Source organism: Cucurbita pepo, chromosome 12 (assembly GCF_057944985.1).
Source record: "Cucurbita pepo subsp. pepo isolate OVF chromosome 12, ASM5794498v1, whole genome shotgun sequence".
Lineage (NCBI taxonomy): Eukaryota > Viridiplantae > Streptophyta > Magnoliopsida > Cucurbitales > Cucurbitaceae > Cucurbita > Cucurbita pepo.
Window position 1 is genome coordinate 313,620 of NC_141809.1, and position 20,207 is coordinate 333,826.

Sequence of the window (20,207 nt, forward strand, 5' to 3'; positions counted from 1 at the left end):
ACAACAACATGGTGGGGGACAGCCACAGGCATATAACCCTCTATGACAAAAGCTGCCTATCTTTCCTGGCATCACTCTTTGTTTTGGAATGTGTACAAGGATATTGCTGCTGATGCATTGTATCACTGCTTCAAACTACAACCTTCCATAACAAACAAACAAACATGGCAGTATGTACGAGAAGCCATGTTCATTCCCCACCTCATAATTCCTCGTAATATACCCATCATGAGAAGATGTTGTCTGCTTTGATCCGTTACGTATCGTCGTTAGTTTCACGGTTTTAAAACGTGTCTACTAGAGAGAGGTTCCCATACCCTTATAAGGAATGTTTCGTTTCCCTCTCCAACCGGCGTGAGATTTCACAATCCACCCCTTGGGACCCAGCGTCCTCGCTGGCACACCGTCTAGTGTCTGACTCTAATATCATTTGAAACAGCTCAAACCCATCGCTAGCAAATATTGTCTGGTTTGTCTCGTTACGTATCGTCATTAGCCTCACGGTTTTAGAACGTGTGTACTAGGGAGAGGTTTCCACACACTTATAAGAAATGTTTTGTTCCCCTCTTCAACCGGTGTGAGACCTCACAATCCACCCCTCGTGGGAACCAGTGTCCTCGCTGGCACACCGTCTAGTGTCTAGCTCTGATATCATTTGTGACAACCCAAGTCCTCCGCTAGTAGGTATTGTGCATTTTTGCATGTTACGTATCGCCGTCAGCCTCACGATTTTAGAACGCGTCTACTAGGGAGAGGTTTCCACACCCTTTAGTTACTTGACTTCTATGAGATCCTACATCGGTTGGAGAGGGGAACGAAACATTTCTTATAAGAGTGTGGAAACTTCTCCCTAGTAGATGCGTTTTAAACCCTGACGTTGACGGCGCTGCGTAACAGGCCGAAACAGATAATATCATCTAACAGTGGGTTTGGGTTGCTACAAATGGTATTAGAGCCAGACATCGGGCAGTGTGTCAGCGAGGACACTGGCCCCCAAGGGGGGTTAGATTGAGAGATCGCACACCGATTGGAGAGGGGAACGAAACATTCCTTATAAGGGTGTGGAAACCTCTCCCTAGTAGACGCGTTTTAAAACCGTAAGACTAACGATGATACACAACAAGTCAAAGCGTACAAGGTGGGCTTGAGCTGTTACAACTTCCGTTAAACGGAGAACGAGCACGAAAAATATGCAGCCAAAAGATGTTTTTTCATCTATGTTTGAGCATTTATTTCTATTCACACAAATTAAAGAAGCAATATGTGAAATGACTACGATAAAGCATGCCTTACTTACAACAGCCTCAAAAGCAGCACGGTTTTCATCATTACGTGGAAGAACCATCAATAAGAAATTTGTCATTACCACTTTCCTCCCTTGCTTGCTGGAGAAGCTTTACTATTACCTCCTTATCCATTCAGATGCGTTTTTGGGCTTTCTCTTTCGAATTTTTCTTCATTTAAAACGTGTTTACTGGGGAGAGGTTTTCACGCTCTTATAAAGAATGTTTCGTTCTACTCTCCAACTAATGTGGGATCTCACAATCCACCCTCCTTTAGGGCCCAGCATCCTCGCCGACACTTGTTCCCTTCTCCCATCAATATGGGACCCCCCAATCCACCTCCCATTCAGAGTCCAGCGTCCTTGCTGGTACACCGCCTCCAAGATTGTGAGAACCCCCATTTGTTTGAGAGGGGAACAAAACGTTTCTTACAAGGGTGTGGAAACTTCTCTCTTGTAGACGCATTTTAAAACCGTGAGAATGACAGCAATACGTAAAGGGCCAAAACAGACAATATCTCATTGCCAGCACATCGCCCCGGCTCTAATATCATTTGTAACAACCTAAACCCACCACTAGTAGATATTGTCCTCTTAGAGTTTTACTGTTTATAACTGTGTAGAAACCTCTCCGTAGCAGACGCATTTAAAAACCTTACCCTCAACGGAAAGTCTAAAAAAAGACAATATCAACTAGCAATGGGGTTGAGTCGTACACGAGGAAAACCAAATTGCTCAACAGTACTGCTAGGGCTACCTCTTTATTTTGATGAAAATTTATACTAAAATTCATGAATTGAATTTGTGACATCGAGTAACACATAAATGAATCGATGATACATCCGAACAAGAGCAATTACAATGATAGGATAATTAAGAAATACTTTAAAATAATTAAAAAGTTACTATATATACTAATAAGGTGCATTTTGAAAGACATCGTGTTCTAGATTTTTAAAAATTTTAAAAAATTATTAAAAATTTATAACACAAACTTTATTTTTAATATCAATTTGAAACTAATAATATTTTAATTTCATTTCTTAGCGTTATTATCTGCTATTATTTATACCATAAATTTTTTAAATAGAGACTATTTTTGAATAGTATACTCGTTCAAATTTAACACGTGGAACTTAATTTAATTGTGAACGAGTTGTTGAGATATTAACCTCCATTTGTGTTGGTTGAGTTTAGTTGCTGTTTTCGGGTTAGGTGCCGAGTATTATGATTGGACGAGACTATTACGATATTTCGTATTTTTATATCTTTCTTGTCGAATTTGTACATTTTCAAAAAGTTGATTTTTTTTTAGTTAATAGATCTCGATGTAACTTTTTTTTTTTTTTTACTGCAATAAACTTTTAACTTCAAGACATGATTTTTTACCACCTTAGTTCAAATTATTTAAATATATAAATTTTAATTTATTTATAAAAAATATATATATATTTTTTGTATTTATGGAGAATAAATATGTGGCATAGTACATTTAATATCATAATTAATGCTGTAAATAATCTCAAGTAAAAATTAATTTGAGGGCAAAATTATAAAGAAATATTTAAATATTATTAATTAAAAATAGAGGGAAATATTGAAATTATATAGTACAATATATTAATAAAAATAAGAAATAAACAATAAATAATCATTTATTTTATAGGTGATGGAATTTACTACCCGACAGTTTGTAAGCAAGGTGGTTGCCAACTCTGAAAATTGACAATACAGTTTTATTTTTATTTTCTTTAAATTTAAAAATATTTTATTTTAATCCATTAAAAATTTACATTATTAAATATTTAAATTAATAAAAATATTTTTAAATTTATTATTTTAGTTAATTTTAAATAGACATCATTAATAATTTATTTAAAAAATATCTTTCAATTTAACAAAAAAAAAAATTAAAAATATTTTTATTGTTATTATTATTGTTTAGTAAATTCTTAAAAATTACATTAATACCCTTTCTTCAATTTCAAGGGTATTATCGTAATCAAATATTTTAAGCTTTTTTAAAAAAATAATTAAAATTTTAAAATAAACAAAATTTAAATAAGTGAATTTATTACTCTATTTTCAACATTTTTTTGACCTAATCTTTTTTACAATAATAATAATGGCTTTTTTTTTTTTTGTACGGACACTTATGTCAAAATCAAATAGCCATTTTAATATTCATTTTTAAATAAAGTCAATTATTAAGGAAAAAAAAAAAGAGAAAATACCAAATTTTAAAAAAAATAATTTGGTATTTTTTAAGAGAGACATAAAGTTGTTGCATTTTCATGTCAATCTTAATTCAAATAATCCATAAATCTTTATTTATTAATTTAAATTATTTCGGTCAATATTTTTATAAATTATTAAAAAAAACTATATAATAGTATTTTTTAAACACGACAAATTTAAGAGTTTGATGGGAGTTGTTGCCTTTTCAAAGTCAATCAAATCCTAATGGAACAAAAGTTATCGAAGTCAAAAGGTCAACTCTATCGAGCTAGAATGATTTTTTTAAAAAAGAAAAATATCAATTTTTCAAATGAGTAATCAATAAAATAACATAATTATAATAGACAAGAGTAAGACGAAGTTCCTTTTATGCCCTCCATGTACGTTCGTTACTTTTCCTCACGAGCATGGAGCGGGAACGAGAGTAGAGAAATATTTTTCCTATGACCTAAAAAAGGATAGCAGCACGGCAACCCCACTTCCCGTCCTTTCATTATGTTTAATATATATATGAAGAAAGTGAGACGGACATATTTATATTTAATATCTATGAATTTATCATACTTAAATAAAGTTTTTATGAAATATTCGAGTTAAAAGAATAATTGTATTGCTTTTACGAGGATATTTAAACAAAAAAACCTTCATAAATAAAAGTTAAAAATAAATCATCAATATATAAATGAAAACATTATATTTTTTTATTTTTTATATATTAATATATATTTAAAATTTAATTTATATATTGAATAAAAATTTAAATCTAAAAAATATATAAATTAAAAAAATAAAAATATAAGGATTAAATTTATAATTTTAAAAATTTCAACCATGAAATAAATAAAATAGAGAGTAAATTTATAATTTAATATTTATTTATTAATTAATGTTTACCGTTTACCGGTTCAAAGTAGTTTAACCGTATCGAAAGTAATTGGTGGAGGCGGGCCCCACAGTATGTGCTGTCGCCTGCCTCACGTTCCTTCATAGATTCTAAATAATCTTTTAACCTTCAAAATTCCACAAAAGGCCAATAATAAAATAATATAAGACAACAATTATATAAAAAATAAAAAAATAATATTTATTTTTAAAAAAATTCTTTTAAAGTTGACTGCAAAAAATAAAAAATAAAAATGAGAATAAGATGCTATATATATAATCCTATAATTATTTTTTTAATTAATCTTTTAAAAATATTAACTTAAAATTTTTAACATTTTCATTTTTTAAGGGAAATTGTTTTAAAATTGAATAAGAATTAAATAAATAAATAAATAAATATATATATATATATAAACACGCATATTAATTGCATAAGCTAATAAGCTATCACCCCCCAAAAGCAAAAAGCAAAAGTATAAGTACCGAACTGAAATATAGAAAAGATAAAGGCAAAGAGTGAAAATTAAATAAATAATTTAAGTTGATTTCTTTTTAAAAGAAAAGGAAAAAGTTAATTATATATATATATATATATAATATAAATATATAAATATTACTCAGTTGATGTCTCTCTCAGAGACGTATGATAAGAGTGATATTACCTTTTTATTCCCCTCGGAGACAAAAGAAGAAGACAAACCTTCTCCTTTTCCTGCTTCTTCTTCTTCTTCTTCTTCTTCTTCCTCAGATCTCTTTCAATTCTCAAAAATGCTTCTCCGTATCTGTAATCGTCATCATAATTCTTCTTCCTCCTCATCAATCTGGTTTTCAATTTGATTCTTTATTCCACTTTCAATTCCTTTCGATTCATTGTTGTTTTCGGTTTCGTATAGATTTGCTTCGATTCTTTTGATTTTCTCCCCTTCCGCCGCGGAATGAGGTGCAAGAAGCATCTCTCCGACGTCACAAGTGCTGTTGGAGTCTGTGCTACATGTCTTCGGGAGCGGCTTCTCTCTCTAATGGCGGCTCAGGCTAGGGCGGAGGCTCACCAAGTGCAGCTATCTCGACATCGTTCCTATGCCAGGGAGGATCTACCGAGGAAGTCAGATCCTCTTCCGCCACCACCGCCTCTTGTGTTTCCGCGTTCTGTTTCTCCGTATGTCTCGCGGCGGAAGGTTGAGGACTCGTCGTGGAGCTTTCAGAGTCCGTTGGATGAGCGACATCGTCGATTTCATCATCGCTTTTACAGTACTCCACAGGTTCAACCTACTTATTACGGCGGCGGTATTTCTACTTCTTCTTTTGTGACTACTGGTTCTGTTAGTAGGAAACAGAGGAGTAGATTTTCGTTCTGGTCTAGTCTTTTCCGGTCCAGATCCGAGAAATTGGATTCGGTTCCTCGTGATTCTTCTCATTCTACTTGCGATCCTGCTTCCTCGTCTTCTTCCTCTTCCACTTGGCTTTCGTCAATGTTCTCCCGTCGGAAGAAGAAGCAGTCGAAGTGTTGCACGATTGAAGAAGCAATGGATCAGAGGAAGAAGCCGTCGCAGCCGCAGCTACTCTATTTTCGAGGAATGTCACCGGCTGGAGGAGCGAGCGAGGCGGACGGAGATTACGACGATCGCCGCGATGGATCTCCATCGGCGAGTGGATACTCCTCCGAGTCCTCGAAGTGGAAACCGTCTCCGGCGGCATCTCACGGATCGACAGCGAGGCGAGGGAGACAAGGACTGAGTCGGAACGTTTCTGGTCTCGCGTTTTGTTTGAGTCCGCTGGTGAGAGCTAGCCCTAACCACCGCCACTGGAACCAGAAAGGACTGCCGACGGAATTGGCGTATACCGGAGAAATTAGGGCTCCGACTAAGCCTCATCTCTCCGAAGCGGCGTCGTTTTGCGCGAACCGATCTCGTAAACTTGCGGATTTCGGAAGAGTCAATGCGAACCGTTGATTTTGAAGACCGTTGACATCCAAATAGACGGTGCTGATTCGACCTCTTTCACACGAAACACAATTCACACAAGTACGGTTTTGCCCCTCCTCTCTCTCAACACCAATTGGTTATTATTTACTTACCATCTTCAGCTTATTCCTCACTGTAAAAGTTTGAAAAAATAAAAATAAAAATCGATAAAAAAAATAATAATAATAAAGAAAGAGAAAAAATTATAATTATTTTATTTATGTATACTAATGTTCATTACACAGGAATGAAAAAAAAAATTCAGTTTATATTTTGTTTTTTATTTTATTAATTTTTCAAATATGGAATCTGGTTTTTTCCTCTTAGAAAAATTTAATTTATTTATTCATTCATTCAAAGATATTTAATTTAAATAATGAAATTAAATGCTTGTTGCCAAATGGGTTGTGGTTGGTCCGGTGGTTGAAGATTTGATCGAGTGGATGTGGCGGCAACACGTGTACGGCTATAAAATTTCAAAAAATATTTATTTAAGTGACCTTAATTTCTCGAAAATCAATTGGATAACGTTTAGAAAAGAAAAAAAAAATGCTATTATTTGTCACTACTAGAATCTATTTATTTAAATTGTACCTCTCGTCCTTTTACTTTTATTATTTTTGTTTTGTATTTTTCAAAATTCTATTATTATTTATTATTTTAAAAAATCAATATTATTGTCGTTAATGGATGTGAAAAAAAAAAGTATTATTTTTTGCATTTGGGTCCTCATATTTTTTATTAATTAAACATTTCTATTTCTAGTGGGAATTAATAAAAATTGAATGCCATGAGTTATTTGTGGTTTTGGTTTCACTCCAAAAGTACAAAAAAAAATACAATAAAATTTAGTGGCTCTAAATATTTTATTCAAATTTGACTTAAATTCACGTATTTAATTTAATATGGTAAGCCCTAATTAAAGTACAAGAATATTAATGATAATTAAAAAATACGAGACTAAATTAATATAATATTTATTTATTGTTACTCGTTAATGACCTAAGATTATACTAAAATTATTAATATGCTATTACTAAATCAATAAAGGTAGAGTCAAATTTCTACGGTGGCCGTGTTCACATTACTATACTAATATAAGTCCGAGTTAAAGTCTAAATTGTTGAAACCCTAATAATTATAGTAGCAAATTGGATACTTAAATGGTCGGGTAGTTCTCTTCTAGTATATTTTGTAGTTTAGAATATGTTCGTTTGAAACTGTTTATGAACGATTGAGATGTGCTTCTTTGACTTTACTATTGAATTATTCTCTTAAGTGGGTTTTATCTAAGAAATCTATAGTTCTTCCATTAGCTCTCGTGGTGATGTAATTGTAAGATCGACAATTGAAAAAGTTTTTTCTTTATTTTTTAAGTCCTTGAATATTCAAGTTTTTTATATTTTGGTTCTTGATCTTTCAAAATGTATATTTTCGTCCCTAAACTTTCATAAAACGATCATTTTTACCTTTTGCCCGCACATATTCAAAGTCGTATTATTAATTTGTCAAAATTAAAGTAAAAAAAGGACCAAATAGTTATTATTTGAAAGTTTAAGGACTAAAATATAAATTTAAAAAGTTTGAGAATCTAAAAGGTGGATATTTAGAGACTAAAATAGATAGACCAACCTATTTAATAACTTTCTTTTATAGTGGCAGTCTCGTCCTATTCTCTCATTTGAACCGTAATACTTTATGAAAAAAGTCAATGAATTGGACACGGTGGCGGCGGCGGCGGTGGAGTAGGGTGGTTGGTGGATCAACCACCGCGTAGGGAGTTCAAAACTAGGAAGAGAGTGGCGGTGGGGTCAAAAATCTTGTCCATCAAACCATCAATGTCCTTTATTTTTGGAATCTCTCAATCCCATTTCACTTCCTTTTTTTCTGTCTGATTTTGCCTTGGATTTTAGGAAAAGATTCAATGCCGTTAGGGTTTTATGTGTGGAGGAACTTTATGAATAGATCGATTGAATTTGAAATGATTTGAAATAATTTCTCAATTTTTTAAAAAAAAATTGTAAAGGGTACGATAATTTGAAATAACTCTTACATTTCAAATAATTCAATTGATTAAAAGATTAAAAGTTCGAACATTTCACTGCTTGCTAAATCAACAAAACTTATGTTAAATTATAAATTTGGTTCAAAAACTTTACGACATATTCAATATTTTTTAAAATTAACGAACTACCCAATAAAAAAAACTATATTTTGTGTCTAATAAATTAATAAAATTTCTAGAAGTAACACAAAATAAAAAGTTTATAGATGGGTTTAGTTCAAACTTGTAAGTTTAACCCTAATCTTTAATCCAAAGCCATGTTTGATGAAGAAAGCACAACTTGAAAAGGGATTCTAAAATAGTGGAAAGAACAACATTGTTAACATCATTATCAAACAGCATCTCCACTTCTTCTTCTTTCTATTTGGAATCCACTTGTGAAGGTTCATAATGGATGGTCTTCATATTGATGACATGAAGATAATGGAAGCCATGTGAAGAATTGAGTATAAAAAAAAGTTGAATGGTTAAGAATTCATAAATAATCGACATCAACATACGTATAGCTAAATGAATAAGACACCAATCATTATTTTAAAAGTTGATGGTTCATTATTTTAAAAGTTGATGGTTCGATCCTTCACTTCTAAACAAAGAAAGATCTCTCGTGATCGGTGAATTTTTTCAACTTTTGTTCATTTCAGTCCCTGATATTTCAAAATGGTTGTCCCTTCGTCTTAATTTTTACCTCATTTCATTTTAGTCCCTAAATTTAAAAAAAGAAAAGGATCTATCAAACGGATCTATTCATCTATTAATTTAATTATTGAGTATGTGATTGAAATAACGTGTCGTTTATGTAAAGCAAATCCACCAAAAGAAGTGGCAATTATACCCCTTTAGAAAGTGGGTAGAATTGGCATCATTTATATTTTGAAAAACCAAACTAAATTTTAATTAAATATTAATATTAATATTAATAAATGTTGGGTAAGATTCAATTTCTTTTAGATGTGGAACCCATTGGAATGAGGTCTTATTTGTATTTATTGGCATTTGATGCCCTATGTTACCCACTTCAAATTAATCCACTTATTGTCACACCCACTAACAAAATCGATCGATAACGAACGAGCTTCATCTTCATCACATTTTAAATTCAATTCCATTATCGAATAAAACTTAACTTTCACTCAAAAAATGAGTTATCATTTAGTTGTAAGAACATTTATGTTTGCGCGTCTTTTAAAGAAAAGACTTCAATGTTCTAGCAAACTCGTGAACTTCAAAGTAGCGAAACTAGAGGTGTGCTTGTTTGACCTTATAGCAGGTAATTTCCCTCGAGAATCAATACATGCTAGAAATGATGGTGTTGATGTGATGAGCAATAAAGACTTTGTTTAGAATGAATGAGTTTGAGTCATGTGGCCAACTACCTAAGATTTAATGTTCTATGAGTTTTCTTGGTAACGATCGAGGTATATATAAGTTCTTCCAAACTAAATTCATGTGGTCCTTCAAGTCTCTTAGAGCTATCTTCAGGGCCGACGATTCGCACCATAATAGGATCAAATAGTTGTCTTATGAGAGTGGTTGAGGTATACACAAGTTCTTTTGAACTAAATTCATGTGGTCCTACAAGCGGGCGATTCGCACTATAGTAGGGTCAAATAGTTGTCCTATGAGAATGGTCGAGGTATACATAAGTTCTTCTGAACTAAATACATGTGGTCCTTTAAGTCTCTCAAAGCTGTCTTTAGAGCGGACAATTCACACTATAGTAGGATCAAGTAGTTGTCCTATGAGAATGGTCGATGCATACATAAGTTCTTCTGAACTAAATTCATGTGGTCTTTCAAGTCTCTCGAAGTTGTCTCCCTATAGTAGGATCAAATAGTTGTCTTATGAGAATGGTCGAAGTATACATAAATTCTTCCGATTTAAGTTCATGTGGTCCTTAAGGTCTCTCGAAGCTGTCTTTAGAGCGGGCAATTCACACTATAGTAGGATCAAGTAGTTGTCCTATGAGAATGGTCGAGGTATACATAAGTTCTTCCAAACTAAATTCATGTGGTCTTTCAAGTCTCTCGAAGCTGTCTTTAGAGTGGGCGATTCGCCCTATAGTAGGATCAAATAGTTGTCTTATGAGAATGGTCGAGGTATACATAAATTCCTCCGAACTAAATTCATGTGGTACTTAAGGTCTCTCGAAGCTGTCTTTAGGGCGGTAATTCATCCCAGCTCTTAAAAACAACAACCTTAAAACAATCAAATATAGAAACAAAGAACCGTGACCTAAATAAGAATATCATTTCAGGTATCTACTCCTCAGTTGGAACAAGAAAATGTAACTCTTTTGAGATCTTATGTATTCGATTATTCAAATGGTTTCGGTCATCTCTACCGATATGTCGACATGCTATTCGCTATTGCAAACTTAAAAGGCCACAAATCTATAAGTTTTCATACTGTCATGAAACTAAGTAAATCATAGGAATGCCACAGAAGAGTAAGAATTGAAGACTAACCTATTTAATTACAAAGGTTTTGTATCAAAATGAATCGTCTTTTCTAATAATAAGGTTGAGCTAAATGAATGGTATAACATACCTCTGTGTACCGAGAAGACTTCGTCTGCTGCTTCTGTCTATCAGGAATTTATTCACTATTGTTGAAAATGGAGACTTCAGATGAATCCGTCTGAAAAAAAAGAGTAGAATATCATGAACTATATGTGCAGGGTGCACCAGATGGTCCATCAACAAGGGGACCTCTCGACACGGGATTCACCCGTTTCGTTTCGCCTTCTTTGTGCCTTGGATTCATCAATATAGTTTTGATATAAATAAGTCACAAAACCCCATATGGCTAGAAGCAAAGCAATGATCTTGACACCATTCATCTTGTCATGGAAAATTACAAGAGCTGCAAGGGGTGTAACAGCTAAGGAGACAGTACTGATTGCATTGGAGAAGAGGGAGGAGACGATGAAAATCAAGCCAACGACACCGACCGAACATGTCTGCCAAGCCACGGCTGTACCCACCAAAGTTAACACGTATGAAACTCGACCCTTTCCGAAACCTGCCATTTCGTGTGGCAAACTCTTCCATTCCCCACTAGCGAAAAGAGCAACAACTGAAACAATTGTGGCAACTATGGATGTATAGATTTGCATTTCCAAGACCACGGTAAAGGTCTCCCTCTTCAAAACCTTTTGAAAGGTAAGCTGCATAAGAGAAAGCAGCAAAGAGTATAATGCTGAAGCTCCAAGGGCACAGATGAAGCCAAAGAAATATTTCGACTTAGAGACTCCAGCAGGTCGTTCTGAATCGTCGTCGACAGCTAAAAGTGCAGAAGACAAGGAAAGGATAATCACAGAGTTCGAAATTAAAATTGTGAACTTTTGAGAGTTGATGAAGTAGGAGAAAACTGCATTGAAAGCTAATTGGCTAGCACAAACAAGTGAGTAGGTGGAGGCAGAGAGGTATAAGAGCCCAGTTGAATACAGCCAGTTATCAAGAGCTATAACTGATCCAAGCGAAAAATAGATCAACAAAAGAATTAGAATGGAAGGTGGGTTAGTCGAAGTCGAAGTATCCTTGGCGGAACGGACAAGGAAGAGCGGGATAAAAAGAACTGGGAAGGCAGCGGTTTGAACAACAGTTGCCATCCATTTACTATTTCCACCCTGATCATAGTAAAATCTCCCAAGTAAAACAGCAGCAGCTTGACCCACAATGAGGAAAAAGATGTTGAGTGCCACCAAGAACCACCATTGCCAGCGTTTTAGATGGGCTAAAGGCAGTTCATCACCAGAAGTTACCCCTTTATCCAATATTGGTTGTTGGTTATCTGTGTTTGATATATGAACAAGCAGTTAGTCCAAGAAAGGAAAGAAAGTTCCAAATACGAAACTGGGTTGGTTTTTGAAATCAAATCAAAAGGATAATGGAAGAGACATTGCAAACAAAGATATTTTGGGGAGAAAGAAGGGTCCTTGAGGAACTAGTTTAAGTTTATCTAAGACATCAAAGCCTATGAAAAAGTAGCACAAAAACACGGGCACGAGATATAGACATGAAAATGATATAACAAAGACATGATAACTGGTATATGATAAAATATAAGACACATACTGTAACAGCTCAAGCCCAAGCCCACCGCCAGCAGATACTGTTCTCTTTGGGCTTCCCCTCAAGGTTTTAAAACGTGTTTGTTAGGAAGTGGTTTCCACACCCTTATAAGGAATGCTTCGTTTCTTCTCCAACCGACGTGGGATCTCATAATCCACTCCCTTGGGGACCAACGTCCCTGCTGGCACACCGCCCGAGGTCTGGCTCTGATACCATTTGTAACAGCTCAAACCCACCGCTAGCAGATATTGTCTGCTTTGGTCCGCTACATATCACCGTCAGCCTCACGGTTTTAAAATGTATCTGTTAGGGAGAGGTTTCCACATCCTTATAAATAATGTTTCGTTCCTCTCTTCAACCGATGTGGGACCTCACACATACACATGGACAAAAAAGAAATTTAAAGTCAATAAGTTTACGCACTTATCCGCTTAAAGAAAGCAAGACTTTGATGTATTCAACTCTCAAAATCTACTATTTTAATCCTACATCACCATTCATGTCTATTATTTGTGTTGGCATTGTACTTGAATTCAATTCATACAACTTTTGTCTAGCACATGTTTAATGTGGCAACATGGGTCCAAGCGTCAAACTAAAGCGTTACTGTTTCATTGACCAATTCAATTCATACAACTTTTGTCTAGCACATGTTTAATGTGGCAACATGGGTCCAAGCGTCAAACTAAAGCGTTACTGTTTCATTGACTCAAAGGAGGAAGGCAGAGTCCACAACACTTCTGCACATGAAGGCAATAGGAATTCTATGAGTTACAATCTAATGCTCTTTTTTGAGTTCACCATCGCACGGGTGAAGGGATCGAACTATCGACCTTTGGAATAGTAATTGACGTATTTATCCACTGAGTTCTGCTCGGTTTCCAAAAAGCATTTGAACCAAGTAATTTAAAAGCCACGTGAAATTCATATGAACATCACAAAGGAACAGTATAAAAAACAAAAAAAAAAAATCCAGTTGAAATTTATTCTTCAGAGCTTCTTCGATCAAATCATTCAAATCTATTCATCAGGAATTAATAACAGAGCACTAAATGGAACAGAAAAACAAACAAATCAAACAATCAGGAACAGAAACAAGATTTCACGATCACTCCTAAGAACTCAAATCCGCAATCCCTAATAAAAACAATAAGCCATGAAAATCAAGAACTCCGCGAAAAGACCAGATATAAGTGTTAAGAATGAGATCTCAACAATAAGAAAAGGAAAATCTCAACTCAATTCAGCCTCAGAATCATACGCAAGAAAATAAAAAGTGAAATCTAAGCTTGAGAAAATTCCACAAACTTCTCTGTTCTTGATGATTGAGGAACACCGACTTAAATCATATGTAAATAATCATTAAACTATTGAAAAAGAAATCGAAACCGAGAGAGAAACCTGTCATGCTGTAGAAATCGGAAGCTCAGCCGCTGAAAGAAGATATTCGGGAACAGAAAAGCAGACTGAAAATAAAATCTTTTTTTAAAAAGAAAAGGCGATTTTGATGTCACAGACGACTTTTTTTTATTTCTCTTTTTGCTTTTTAAGAGATTAATTTAACCTTAAAAAAATTATAAACTAAAAAAATAGAAAATTAAAGGATGGGATCAAGGGACGAAAATTTGCCACGTCTGTTTAGTGAAACCTTTTCATCTATGAATTTAGCTGTAATTTTAAACCAAACTTCATTTGGTTCAAACGTTCGAACGTCATGACTATCGTAGAATTTTTAAAGTTCGAGAGTATCGTTGGGGTTTAGGGGGTCGGGTTGTGGACCTAATTTGAGTCATTTCGGTCACCCGCCCAACCAACTTGAAATTTCGGGTTCGTTGAAAAAAAAAATTATAACTCAGCTTATAACAACTCAAACCCAACGCTACTAGATACTGTTTGTTTTTGCCCGTTACCACTGACACTTATAGCTGATATTGTCTGCTTTAGCCCATTACATATCGTTGTCAGTCTCATGGTTTTTAAAACGTACCTGCTAGGGAGAGGTTTACACACCCTTATAATGAATGTTTCGTTCTCCTTTCCAACCGATGTGGGATCTCACAATCCACTCCTGTTGGAGCCCTGCGTCCTTGCTGACACACCACCCTGTGTGTGGCTTTGATACCATTTGTAACAGCCAAAACCCACCGCTAGCAGATATTGTCTACTTTGGCTCGTTATGTATCACTATCAACTTCACGGTTTTTAAAATACGTCTATTATGAAGAGGGTCTAGCCCTACACCAACCAATCTCTCGCACCGTTTGGTGACTGACTCTAATACCATTCATAACAAATATTTTCCATAGCTCGTTACAAATTATAGTCAGCACGATACGTTTTAAAACTGTGAGAATGACGGTGATACATAATGGACTAAAATAGACAATATTTACTAGTAGTAGACTGATACATAACCTGTGGGCTATTACATAATCTGTGTACGCTCATAAAAGAAGTTCTCGATAACGTTACGCTCGTTTGAGTAATAAAAAATTTGTTTGTTGCTTTGTAAATAAATGAAAGGAACCCATGTGCTTTAGTAGTTTGGAAGTCAATTTCTTGAATTCAATGCAAATGAAGAACAAAAAATGTACAAAACAACGACAGCTCACAATCCTGTCTTTTTCCGAAGACAAGAATTGTTCATGGTACCGACAATGATTTTTATTTTTCTTAATAAAAATTTAGCTTTTATAATAATTTCCATTCATTTAATTCGAAAAAATTTGTAACTTTAGACATGAACGGATGGATAACGGGACGATTTGTTGGATTTTGTCCAAATTGTTACCTTTAAAACGTTATAGACTCAAATTTTACGATACTATATTTTAAAATGACACGACGTTGTAGACTCAAGCCAGCATATTAATAATGGATAGTGCAATAGCGGACATTTCAAAGACATTATGATTCATGTTAGTCAATGGTGAAATTACCATTTTCTCCTTGAATCCATCTTCACAAGTTGAACAACCATTCATAACCGAGCTGATCATCAAGTTTGCTTCAAAGTATCGTTCGGCCTTGTAATCCTTACGTGCTTGTTTCATCATTAGGGTCGCATCAGAATAAAGCTCCAAACAATCTGCCAAACATAATTTAATCAATGGGTCGTCGAGGCCTTTGTTTTTTCGTAACTTCTTGATAAGGTGGCGTGTGGTGCTCACGTTGTGTCGAGTCAAGCGGATGGAGAGGAGGCCGAGGCAGCGGAGACTGGTGGCGCCGTGACCGAGAGATGTTAGGCAGAAGTTGAAGGAGATGTTGGGGTTTTGGTCAGAGATGGTTTTGCAAGTTTTGTAGGTGAGGGAGGATTTGTTGTTGGAAGATTGAGTGATGGGAAGATTGGAGAAGAACATGAACAAGAACAATAAGGGAAGAATGGATAAAGACAGGGAAGACATGATTTTTGTTTTCGTTTTTTTCTTTTTTGTGTTTTTTGATTGCTCATTTGGTGGAACGGTTTTATAGGACATCATTGGGTTCGTTTAGCTCAACTCTACTGTAAAAAAGTGACATTCTGAACTCGAGTTAAGTTAATCTCAACGGGTCTAAGGCACTGTTTGGACCGACATCGTGGTTCATTAGATCAAAATTTGGGTCGAGCAAACTTATTACCGGTTTATGCATTCTACAATATGTAAGGGTTTACTTAGAGGACGGACATTTGAAAGTATGATAATAACGACTTCAATTATTCAAAATTTATTTGTTTTTAATTTTTTTTATACGAGAGACCAATTCTCGTATGACGTTTTGTACATATGAAGTCAATTTTAACCGCAAGTGTAAAATTTCATTTCATGGAAATGAACACTAAACTTATTTTTGTAGGTACGGGTTCTTATGATCTTATTATATTCTTTTATGTACGATTTATTCGAACATTTATTTACGTGTTCAATTTTGTGTCTAAATTCTACCACTTTTTATATTGAATTAAATTTTGACGATATTTTTGTAATACAATTTTGAAATTGATAACTATTAATTAAAGGTAAAGTTTCATTCCAATTTAAAGTTAGAATTAATGCAACTTTGGTTATTATGGTGAACTTTCTCTAAATTGTACCTTTGTCTTGAAAAAGGGTATCATCTTCATCAAATGAAGGCTATGTTTGATAGCTCATTTACGAAAGTTGTGATGGAAGAAAAAAAGTATAAGATTGTGAGATCACAAATTGGTTGGAGGAAAAAATGAACAATTTCTTATAAGGATGCAGAATCTCTCTCTAGCAGCTAATAACTGTACATAACGAACTAAAGTGAATAATATCTGCTAACGATAGGTTTCAACTGTTACAAATGATATTGGCCCGCAAGGAGGTGGATTGTGAGATCCCACATTGGTTGGAGAGGAGAACAAAACATTCCTTATAAGGTTGTAAAAACCTCTCTCTTGCAGAGGCATCTTAAAACTTTGAGGCTGGCCGCCATACGTAACGGGTTAAAGCGGACAAAACCTGCTAGTAGTGGGTTTAGGCCGTTACAACCATGCATATGGGATATTGTGCACTCTCGAAAATAAAAGATTCTGACTCTCAATTCATAACTCAACAAACGGGTCAAGCTTCTCATTTCTCATTAACTTTGTGATATAAAGGTGCGTGATGGTCACATTGCTGCATACAAGCACGATCGAGAGGAGGCCGAGGCAACAGACTTCGGTCTTGGTGGCGAAGTCTTAGAGATACAAGCCCAATGGTTTCTAAAAAATGTTGAATTATAGAGCATAGCAGAAATAACAAAAGAGAGTGAAGTATTTATCAAAAGAACTGAATCAGAGAGTTCAACATAAATAATATTCAATTACATTGATAGCTAGAACAATGGAAAAAATCAGAGACCTACTCAACTACAGCCAGTAAATCACTTGCTTTGCAGAACACATGTTTTGCATCTGTGCCTAAATCCACCTGTGAAACAATACATGGAAGTGTTCAAATAAACTCAAATAGTTCGTGCTTCACCTTGGATACAGAAAAGCAGCCATATAGGAAAAATTGTTCAATGTGGTCACTATAGAGTCTCGTGGAACGTAGGGTGTTCGAGTTCGACCCTTAGATCTATAGGAATCTCTGATCTAAAACCCAAACTCGCTCAAGTGGTCTTCTCTCTTACGGATTTTAGTGGTAGTTAAACCTGAAGAGGGGTTTGATTGATTTCAGCTGTGCTTTAAAGACTAGTCCCATTGGGTGGTGTGTAATTGGGTCGAGCCTAATTGTAACAGCCCAAGTTCACTACTAGCAGATATTGTCCTATTTGGGCTTTTCCTTTCGGGCTAACTCTCAAGGTTTTCAAAACGCACTTGCTAGGGAGAGGTTTCCACACCCTGATAAAGAATGTTTCGTATTGAGTGGTGTGTAATTGGGTCGAACCTAATTGTAATAGCCAATGACCATCGCTAACCGATATTGTTCTCTTTGGGCTTTCCCTTTCGGGCTTACCCTCAAGGTTTTCAAAACGCATCTACAAGGGAGAGGTTTCCACACCCTTATAAAGAATGTTTCGTTTCCCTCTCCAACCGATGTGGGATCTCACCCTAATGTAAGTGTTTCTCTACTTTGGACCCAATAGGCTTTATGATTCTATTCATGAACTGATGTTACTATGGCAACACTACTGGTTACAAATGGAAAATCATGAACTACTACGCAAATTCGAGCTAATGTAGCTTACCTCATAAGCACTTATGTCCGAGAAAAGAACCTGTAACAGAAGAAAAATTCTCCGCTTCAAAAAGGTACACAAGCAAACATTTCTTTCCGAGAAACGTTTGATAGAATATTGCAGCATTCAACAATATCATTACAAAATCAACCGTCTAACAGGAAGTTGAATCCTTACCTTCTTTCCTTGCCCCAATTCCCCAGCATCAGCACCTGTAGAGAGGATCTGAAAAAGGATAGAAACTCAGCACGGGCAGGAGTAACGAAACACGAAGAGAAGAGATAAGCTTCGTTCCATTTCCCATCTTAGCAGTTTAGAAAAACGAAGTTTTGCTTACCTCTCCCAAAAGATAACGCTCAAATTTAACAGCTGACTTGGGCAATAGAACTCCTCCTGCTGATTTCTGAGACACAAAATGACTGAAGAATCAATTCCAAACTACATGCCACAATGCTGATGAAGCAACATATTTCCAGAATATAGAGTTCACAACGATTAGCATCGTCCATCATACGAATTATATTCTTAGGTGGCGATTAAATTGGTTCACAAAAAAGCATGCTACACAAATATCTTGACAATTAAAATCGATTAACGAAATTCTAAAGTCACTACAACATATTTGGCAGGCATCTCCAAATCAATCTTGTTTCCAAAGTTCTATCCCCAAGAAGCAGTGCCTTAGCCGTAATAGGCACCATTTCTCGTAGCCTCGACATGGTACAACTAATAACATGGGCATGAATGTCAGATAGGGTTCTTGCTGCAGTGGATAGAACAGCGCCCTCCCACAGCCAATTCATTTATAGAGTAGAATAAGCTCTTCTACGAAGTATTGAAATTTGAGAAGGAACTTTCTCATATTCATCATGAAAGTAGACTCTCCAACTCGTGTTTGTGGTCGGTTCCCTCGATTAATAAAGGTTCGAATGGAATATAATCCAATGTTGTTGACAGACTAAACAATCGCAGTCTAAACTATCGAGATTTGTAGTTCCTTAGCAGTGAAATGCTAATGAAGAGAATAAAAAAATCAAAGTTGAGTTATGATACAATCATACAAATAACTGTGTAAGTTCATGCTAAAGATTAGACCCTGTTTGATCGTCATTTGGTTAAATTAAGCTAATAAACACTATTTTCACTTAGCTTCATTTTCAATCAAGCCTCTTAAGAACTAGAGCAAGAAATCACATAAGAACACAAAAGCAAAATGATGGAAGAACATGGAATTCATGGATGTTAAAAATTCCCACCTCAGGAAGCTCCTCGAGCCGAATGAGGACTCTATCCCCTTGTGGAACGACCTGCAAGTCACAAACAACAAAAGAAAAACCATTATTCATAAACTCAAAACAGACAATGAATCGAAAAACGAAGCCAAAATCTGCAAGGTTTCAATTGAAAACTCAGTAGAAACCCCGACAAAAGGCGATGAAACAGATGCAGACCTTGGCGGGTTCCAATTTCTTCGACACTGCACAGACTTTAAGGGACGTTCTCCGAGTACCTGACCAGTATCAATGCGAAAAAATGAAGAATGAAAGAAAGAAGAAACTAAAATTGGGATAGAACTGAGGGAAGAAGAAAAGAAATTACTCTGTATTCTCCGATTCGACAAAGTGGGTACGTCGATTTTGTTTACAAAGGGCTTCACAGTCAAGAACATAGACGCCATGGATAAGGTAGTGAGCTAAACGGCGGGAATATGCTGCAGAGCTAATGTTGGAAGAGGGAAATGGAAATATTGCTAAACAAATGGATCGAGCTGATGTTATGACCAAATGATTACGAGTCTAGAATGTTCTATAAACTTCTAAACCCAAAACCCTAATTCGTCATCGAGCTCTCGGTCGATAAATCATCAATTATCGACCAATTTAATCAAATAAAAACATCAATTACCATGGTTCAACCCCTACTTCCACAAACAGTAAGAGCGGGTAATCAAATTTTCAGTCAACACGATCGCAATTTAGTAGGTAAACTATAACGCCCTGAATTTTAGAATAATATATTTTATAATGAAT

General features: G+C 35.2%; 4 protein-coding genes across 6 annotated transcripts; 1 reads left to right on the top strand and 3 right to left on the bottom strand.

Moving 5' to 3' along the window:
* Positions 1 to 5,034: 5,034 nt before the first annotated feature.
* On the top strand, positions 5,035 to 6,640 carry LOC111806558 (uncharacterized). Its single transcript, XM_023691925.2, has one exon. The coding sequence runs from the start codon at positions 5,341 to 5,343 to the stop codon at positions 6,352 to 6,354; it is 1,014 nt and encodes a 337-aa protein (XP_023547693.2). The 5' UTR covers positions 5,035 to 5,340; the 3' UTR covers positions 6,355 to 6,640.
* Positions 6,641 to 10,703: 4,063 nt separating this feature from the next.
* Positions 10,704 to 14,061, bottom strand: LOC111807322 (putative purine permease 11). Of its 3 annotated transcripts, XM_087129391.1 has the most exons (3): positions 13,909 to 14,025; positions 12,511 to 12,877; positions 10,704 to 12,226 (listed from the first exon to the last, which is right to left on the bottom strand). In XM_087129391.1, the coding sequence occupies exon 3, from the start codon at positions 12,042 to 12,044 to the stop codon at positions 11,130 to 11,132; it is 915 nt and encodes a 304-aa protein (XP_086985517.1). In that variant the 5' UTR covers positions 12,045 to 12,226; positions 12,511 to 12,877; positions 13,909 to 14,025; the 3' UTR covers positions 10,704 to 11,129. The 3 variants fall into 3 exon arrangements, with proteins under 3 accessions (XP_086985517.1, XP_023548758.2, XP_023548759.2); XM_023692990.2 differs by lacking the exon at positions 12,511 to 12,877 and having other exon boundaries at positions 13,909 to 14,061; XM_023692991.2 differs by lacking the exon at positions 12,511 to 12,877 and having other exon boundaries at positions 13,746 to 14,016.
* Positions 14,062 to 15,042: 981 nt separating this feature from the next.
* LOC111807448 (putative invertase inhibitor) lies at positions 15,043 to 16,183 on the bottom strand. The gene has a single exon (XM_023693180.2). The coding sequence runs from the start codon at positions 15,984 to 15,986 to the stop codon at positions 15,363 to 15,365; it is 624 nt and encodes a 207-aa protein (XP_023548948.1). The 5' UTR covers positions 15,987 to 16,183; the 3' UTR covers positions 15,043 to 15,362.
* Positions 16,184 to 17,245: 1,062 nt separating this feature from the next.
* LOC111807711 (10 kDa chaperonin 1, chloroplastic) lies at positions 17,246 to 19,965 on the bottom strand. The gene is made up of 7 exons (XM_023693554.2): positions 19,777 to 19,965; positions 19,629 to 19,687; positions 19,434 to 19,484; positions 18,515 to 18,580; positions 18,355 to 18,402; positions 18,187 to 18,216; positions 17,246 to 17,423 (listed from the first exon to the last, which is right to left on the bottom strand). The coding sequence occupies exons 1-7, from the start codon at positions 19,853 to 19,855 to the stop codon at positions 17,355 to 17,357; spliced, it is 402 nt and encodes a 133-aa protein (XP_023549322.1). The 5' UTR covers positions 19,856 to 19,965; the 3' UTR covers positions 17,246 to 17,354.
* Positions 19,966 to 20,207: the final 242 nt, after the last annotated feature.

What these genes read in the sequence shown, in the direction of transcription:
- LOC111806558 (XM_023691925.2), top strand. Translation starts at nt 5,341, where the DNA reads ATGAGGTGCAAGAAGCATCTCTCCGACGTCACAAGTGCTGTTGGAGTC.
- LOC111807448 (XM_023693180.2), bottom strand. Translation starts at nt 15,986, where the DNA reads ATGATGTCCTATAAAACCGTTCCACCAAATGAGCAATCAAAAAACACA.
- LOC111807711 (XM_023693554.2), bottom strand. Translation starts at nt 19,855, where the DNA reads ATGGCGTCTATGTTCTTGACTGTGAAGCCCTTTGTAAACAAAATCGAC. An exon ending in GTCGAATCGGAGAATACAGA is followed by an intron (nt 19,688 to 19,776) that starts GTAATTTCTTTT and finishes GATACTGGTCAG; the next exon opens with GTACTCGGAGAACGTCCCTT. An exon ending in GGCTCGAGGAGCTTCCTGAG is followed by an intron (nt 18,581 to 19,433) that starts GTGGGAATTTTT and finishes TTTGTGTCTCAG; the next exon opens with AAATCAGCAGGAGGAGTTCT.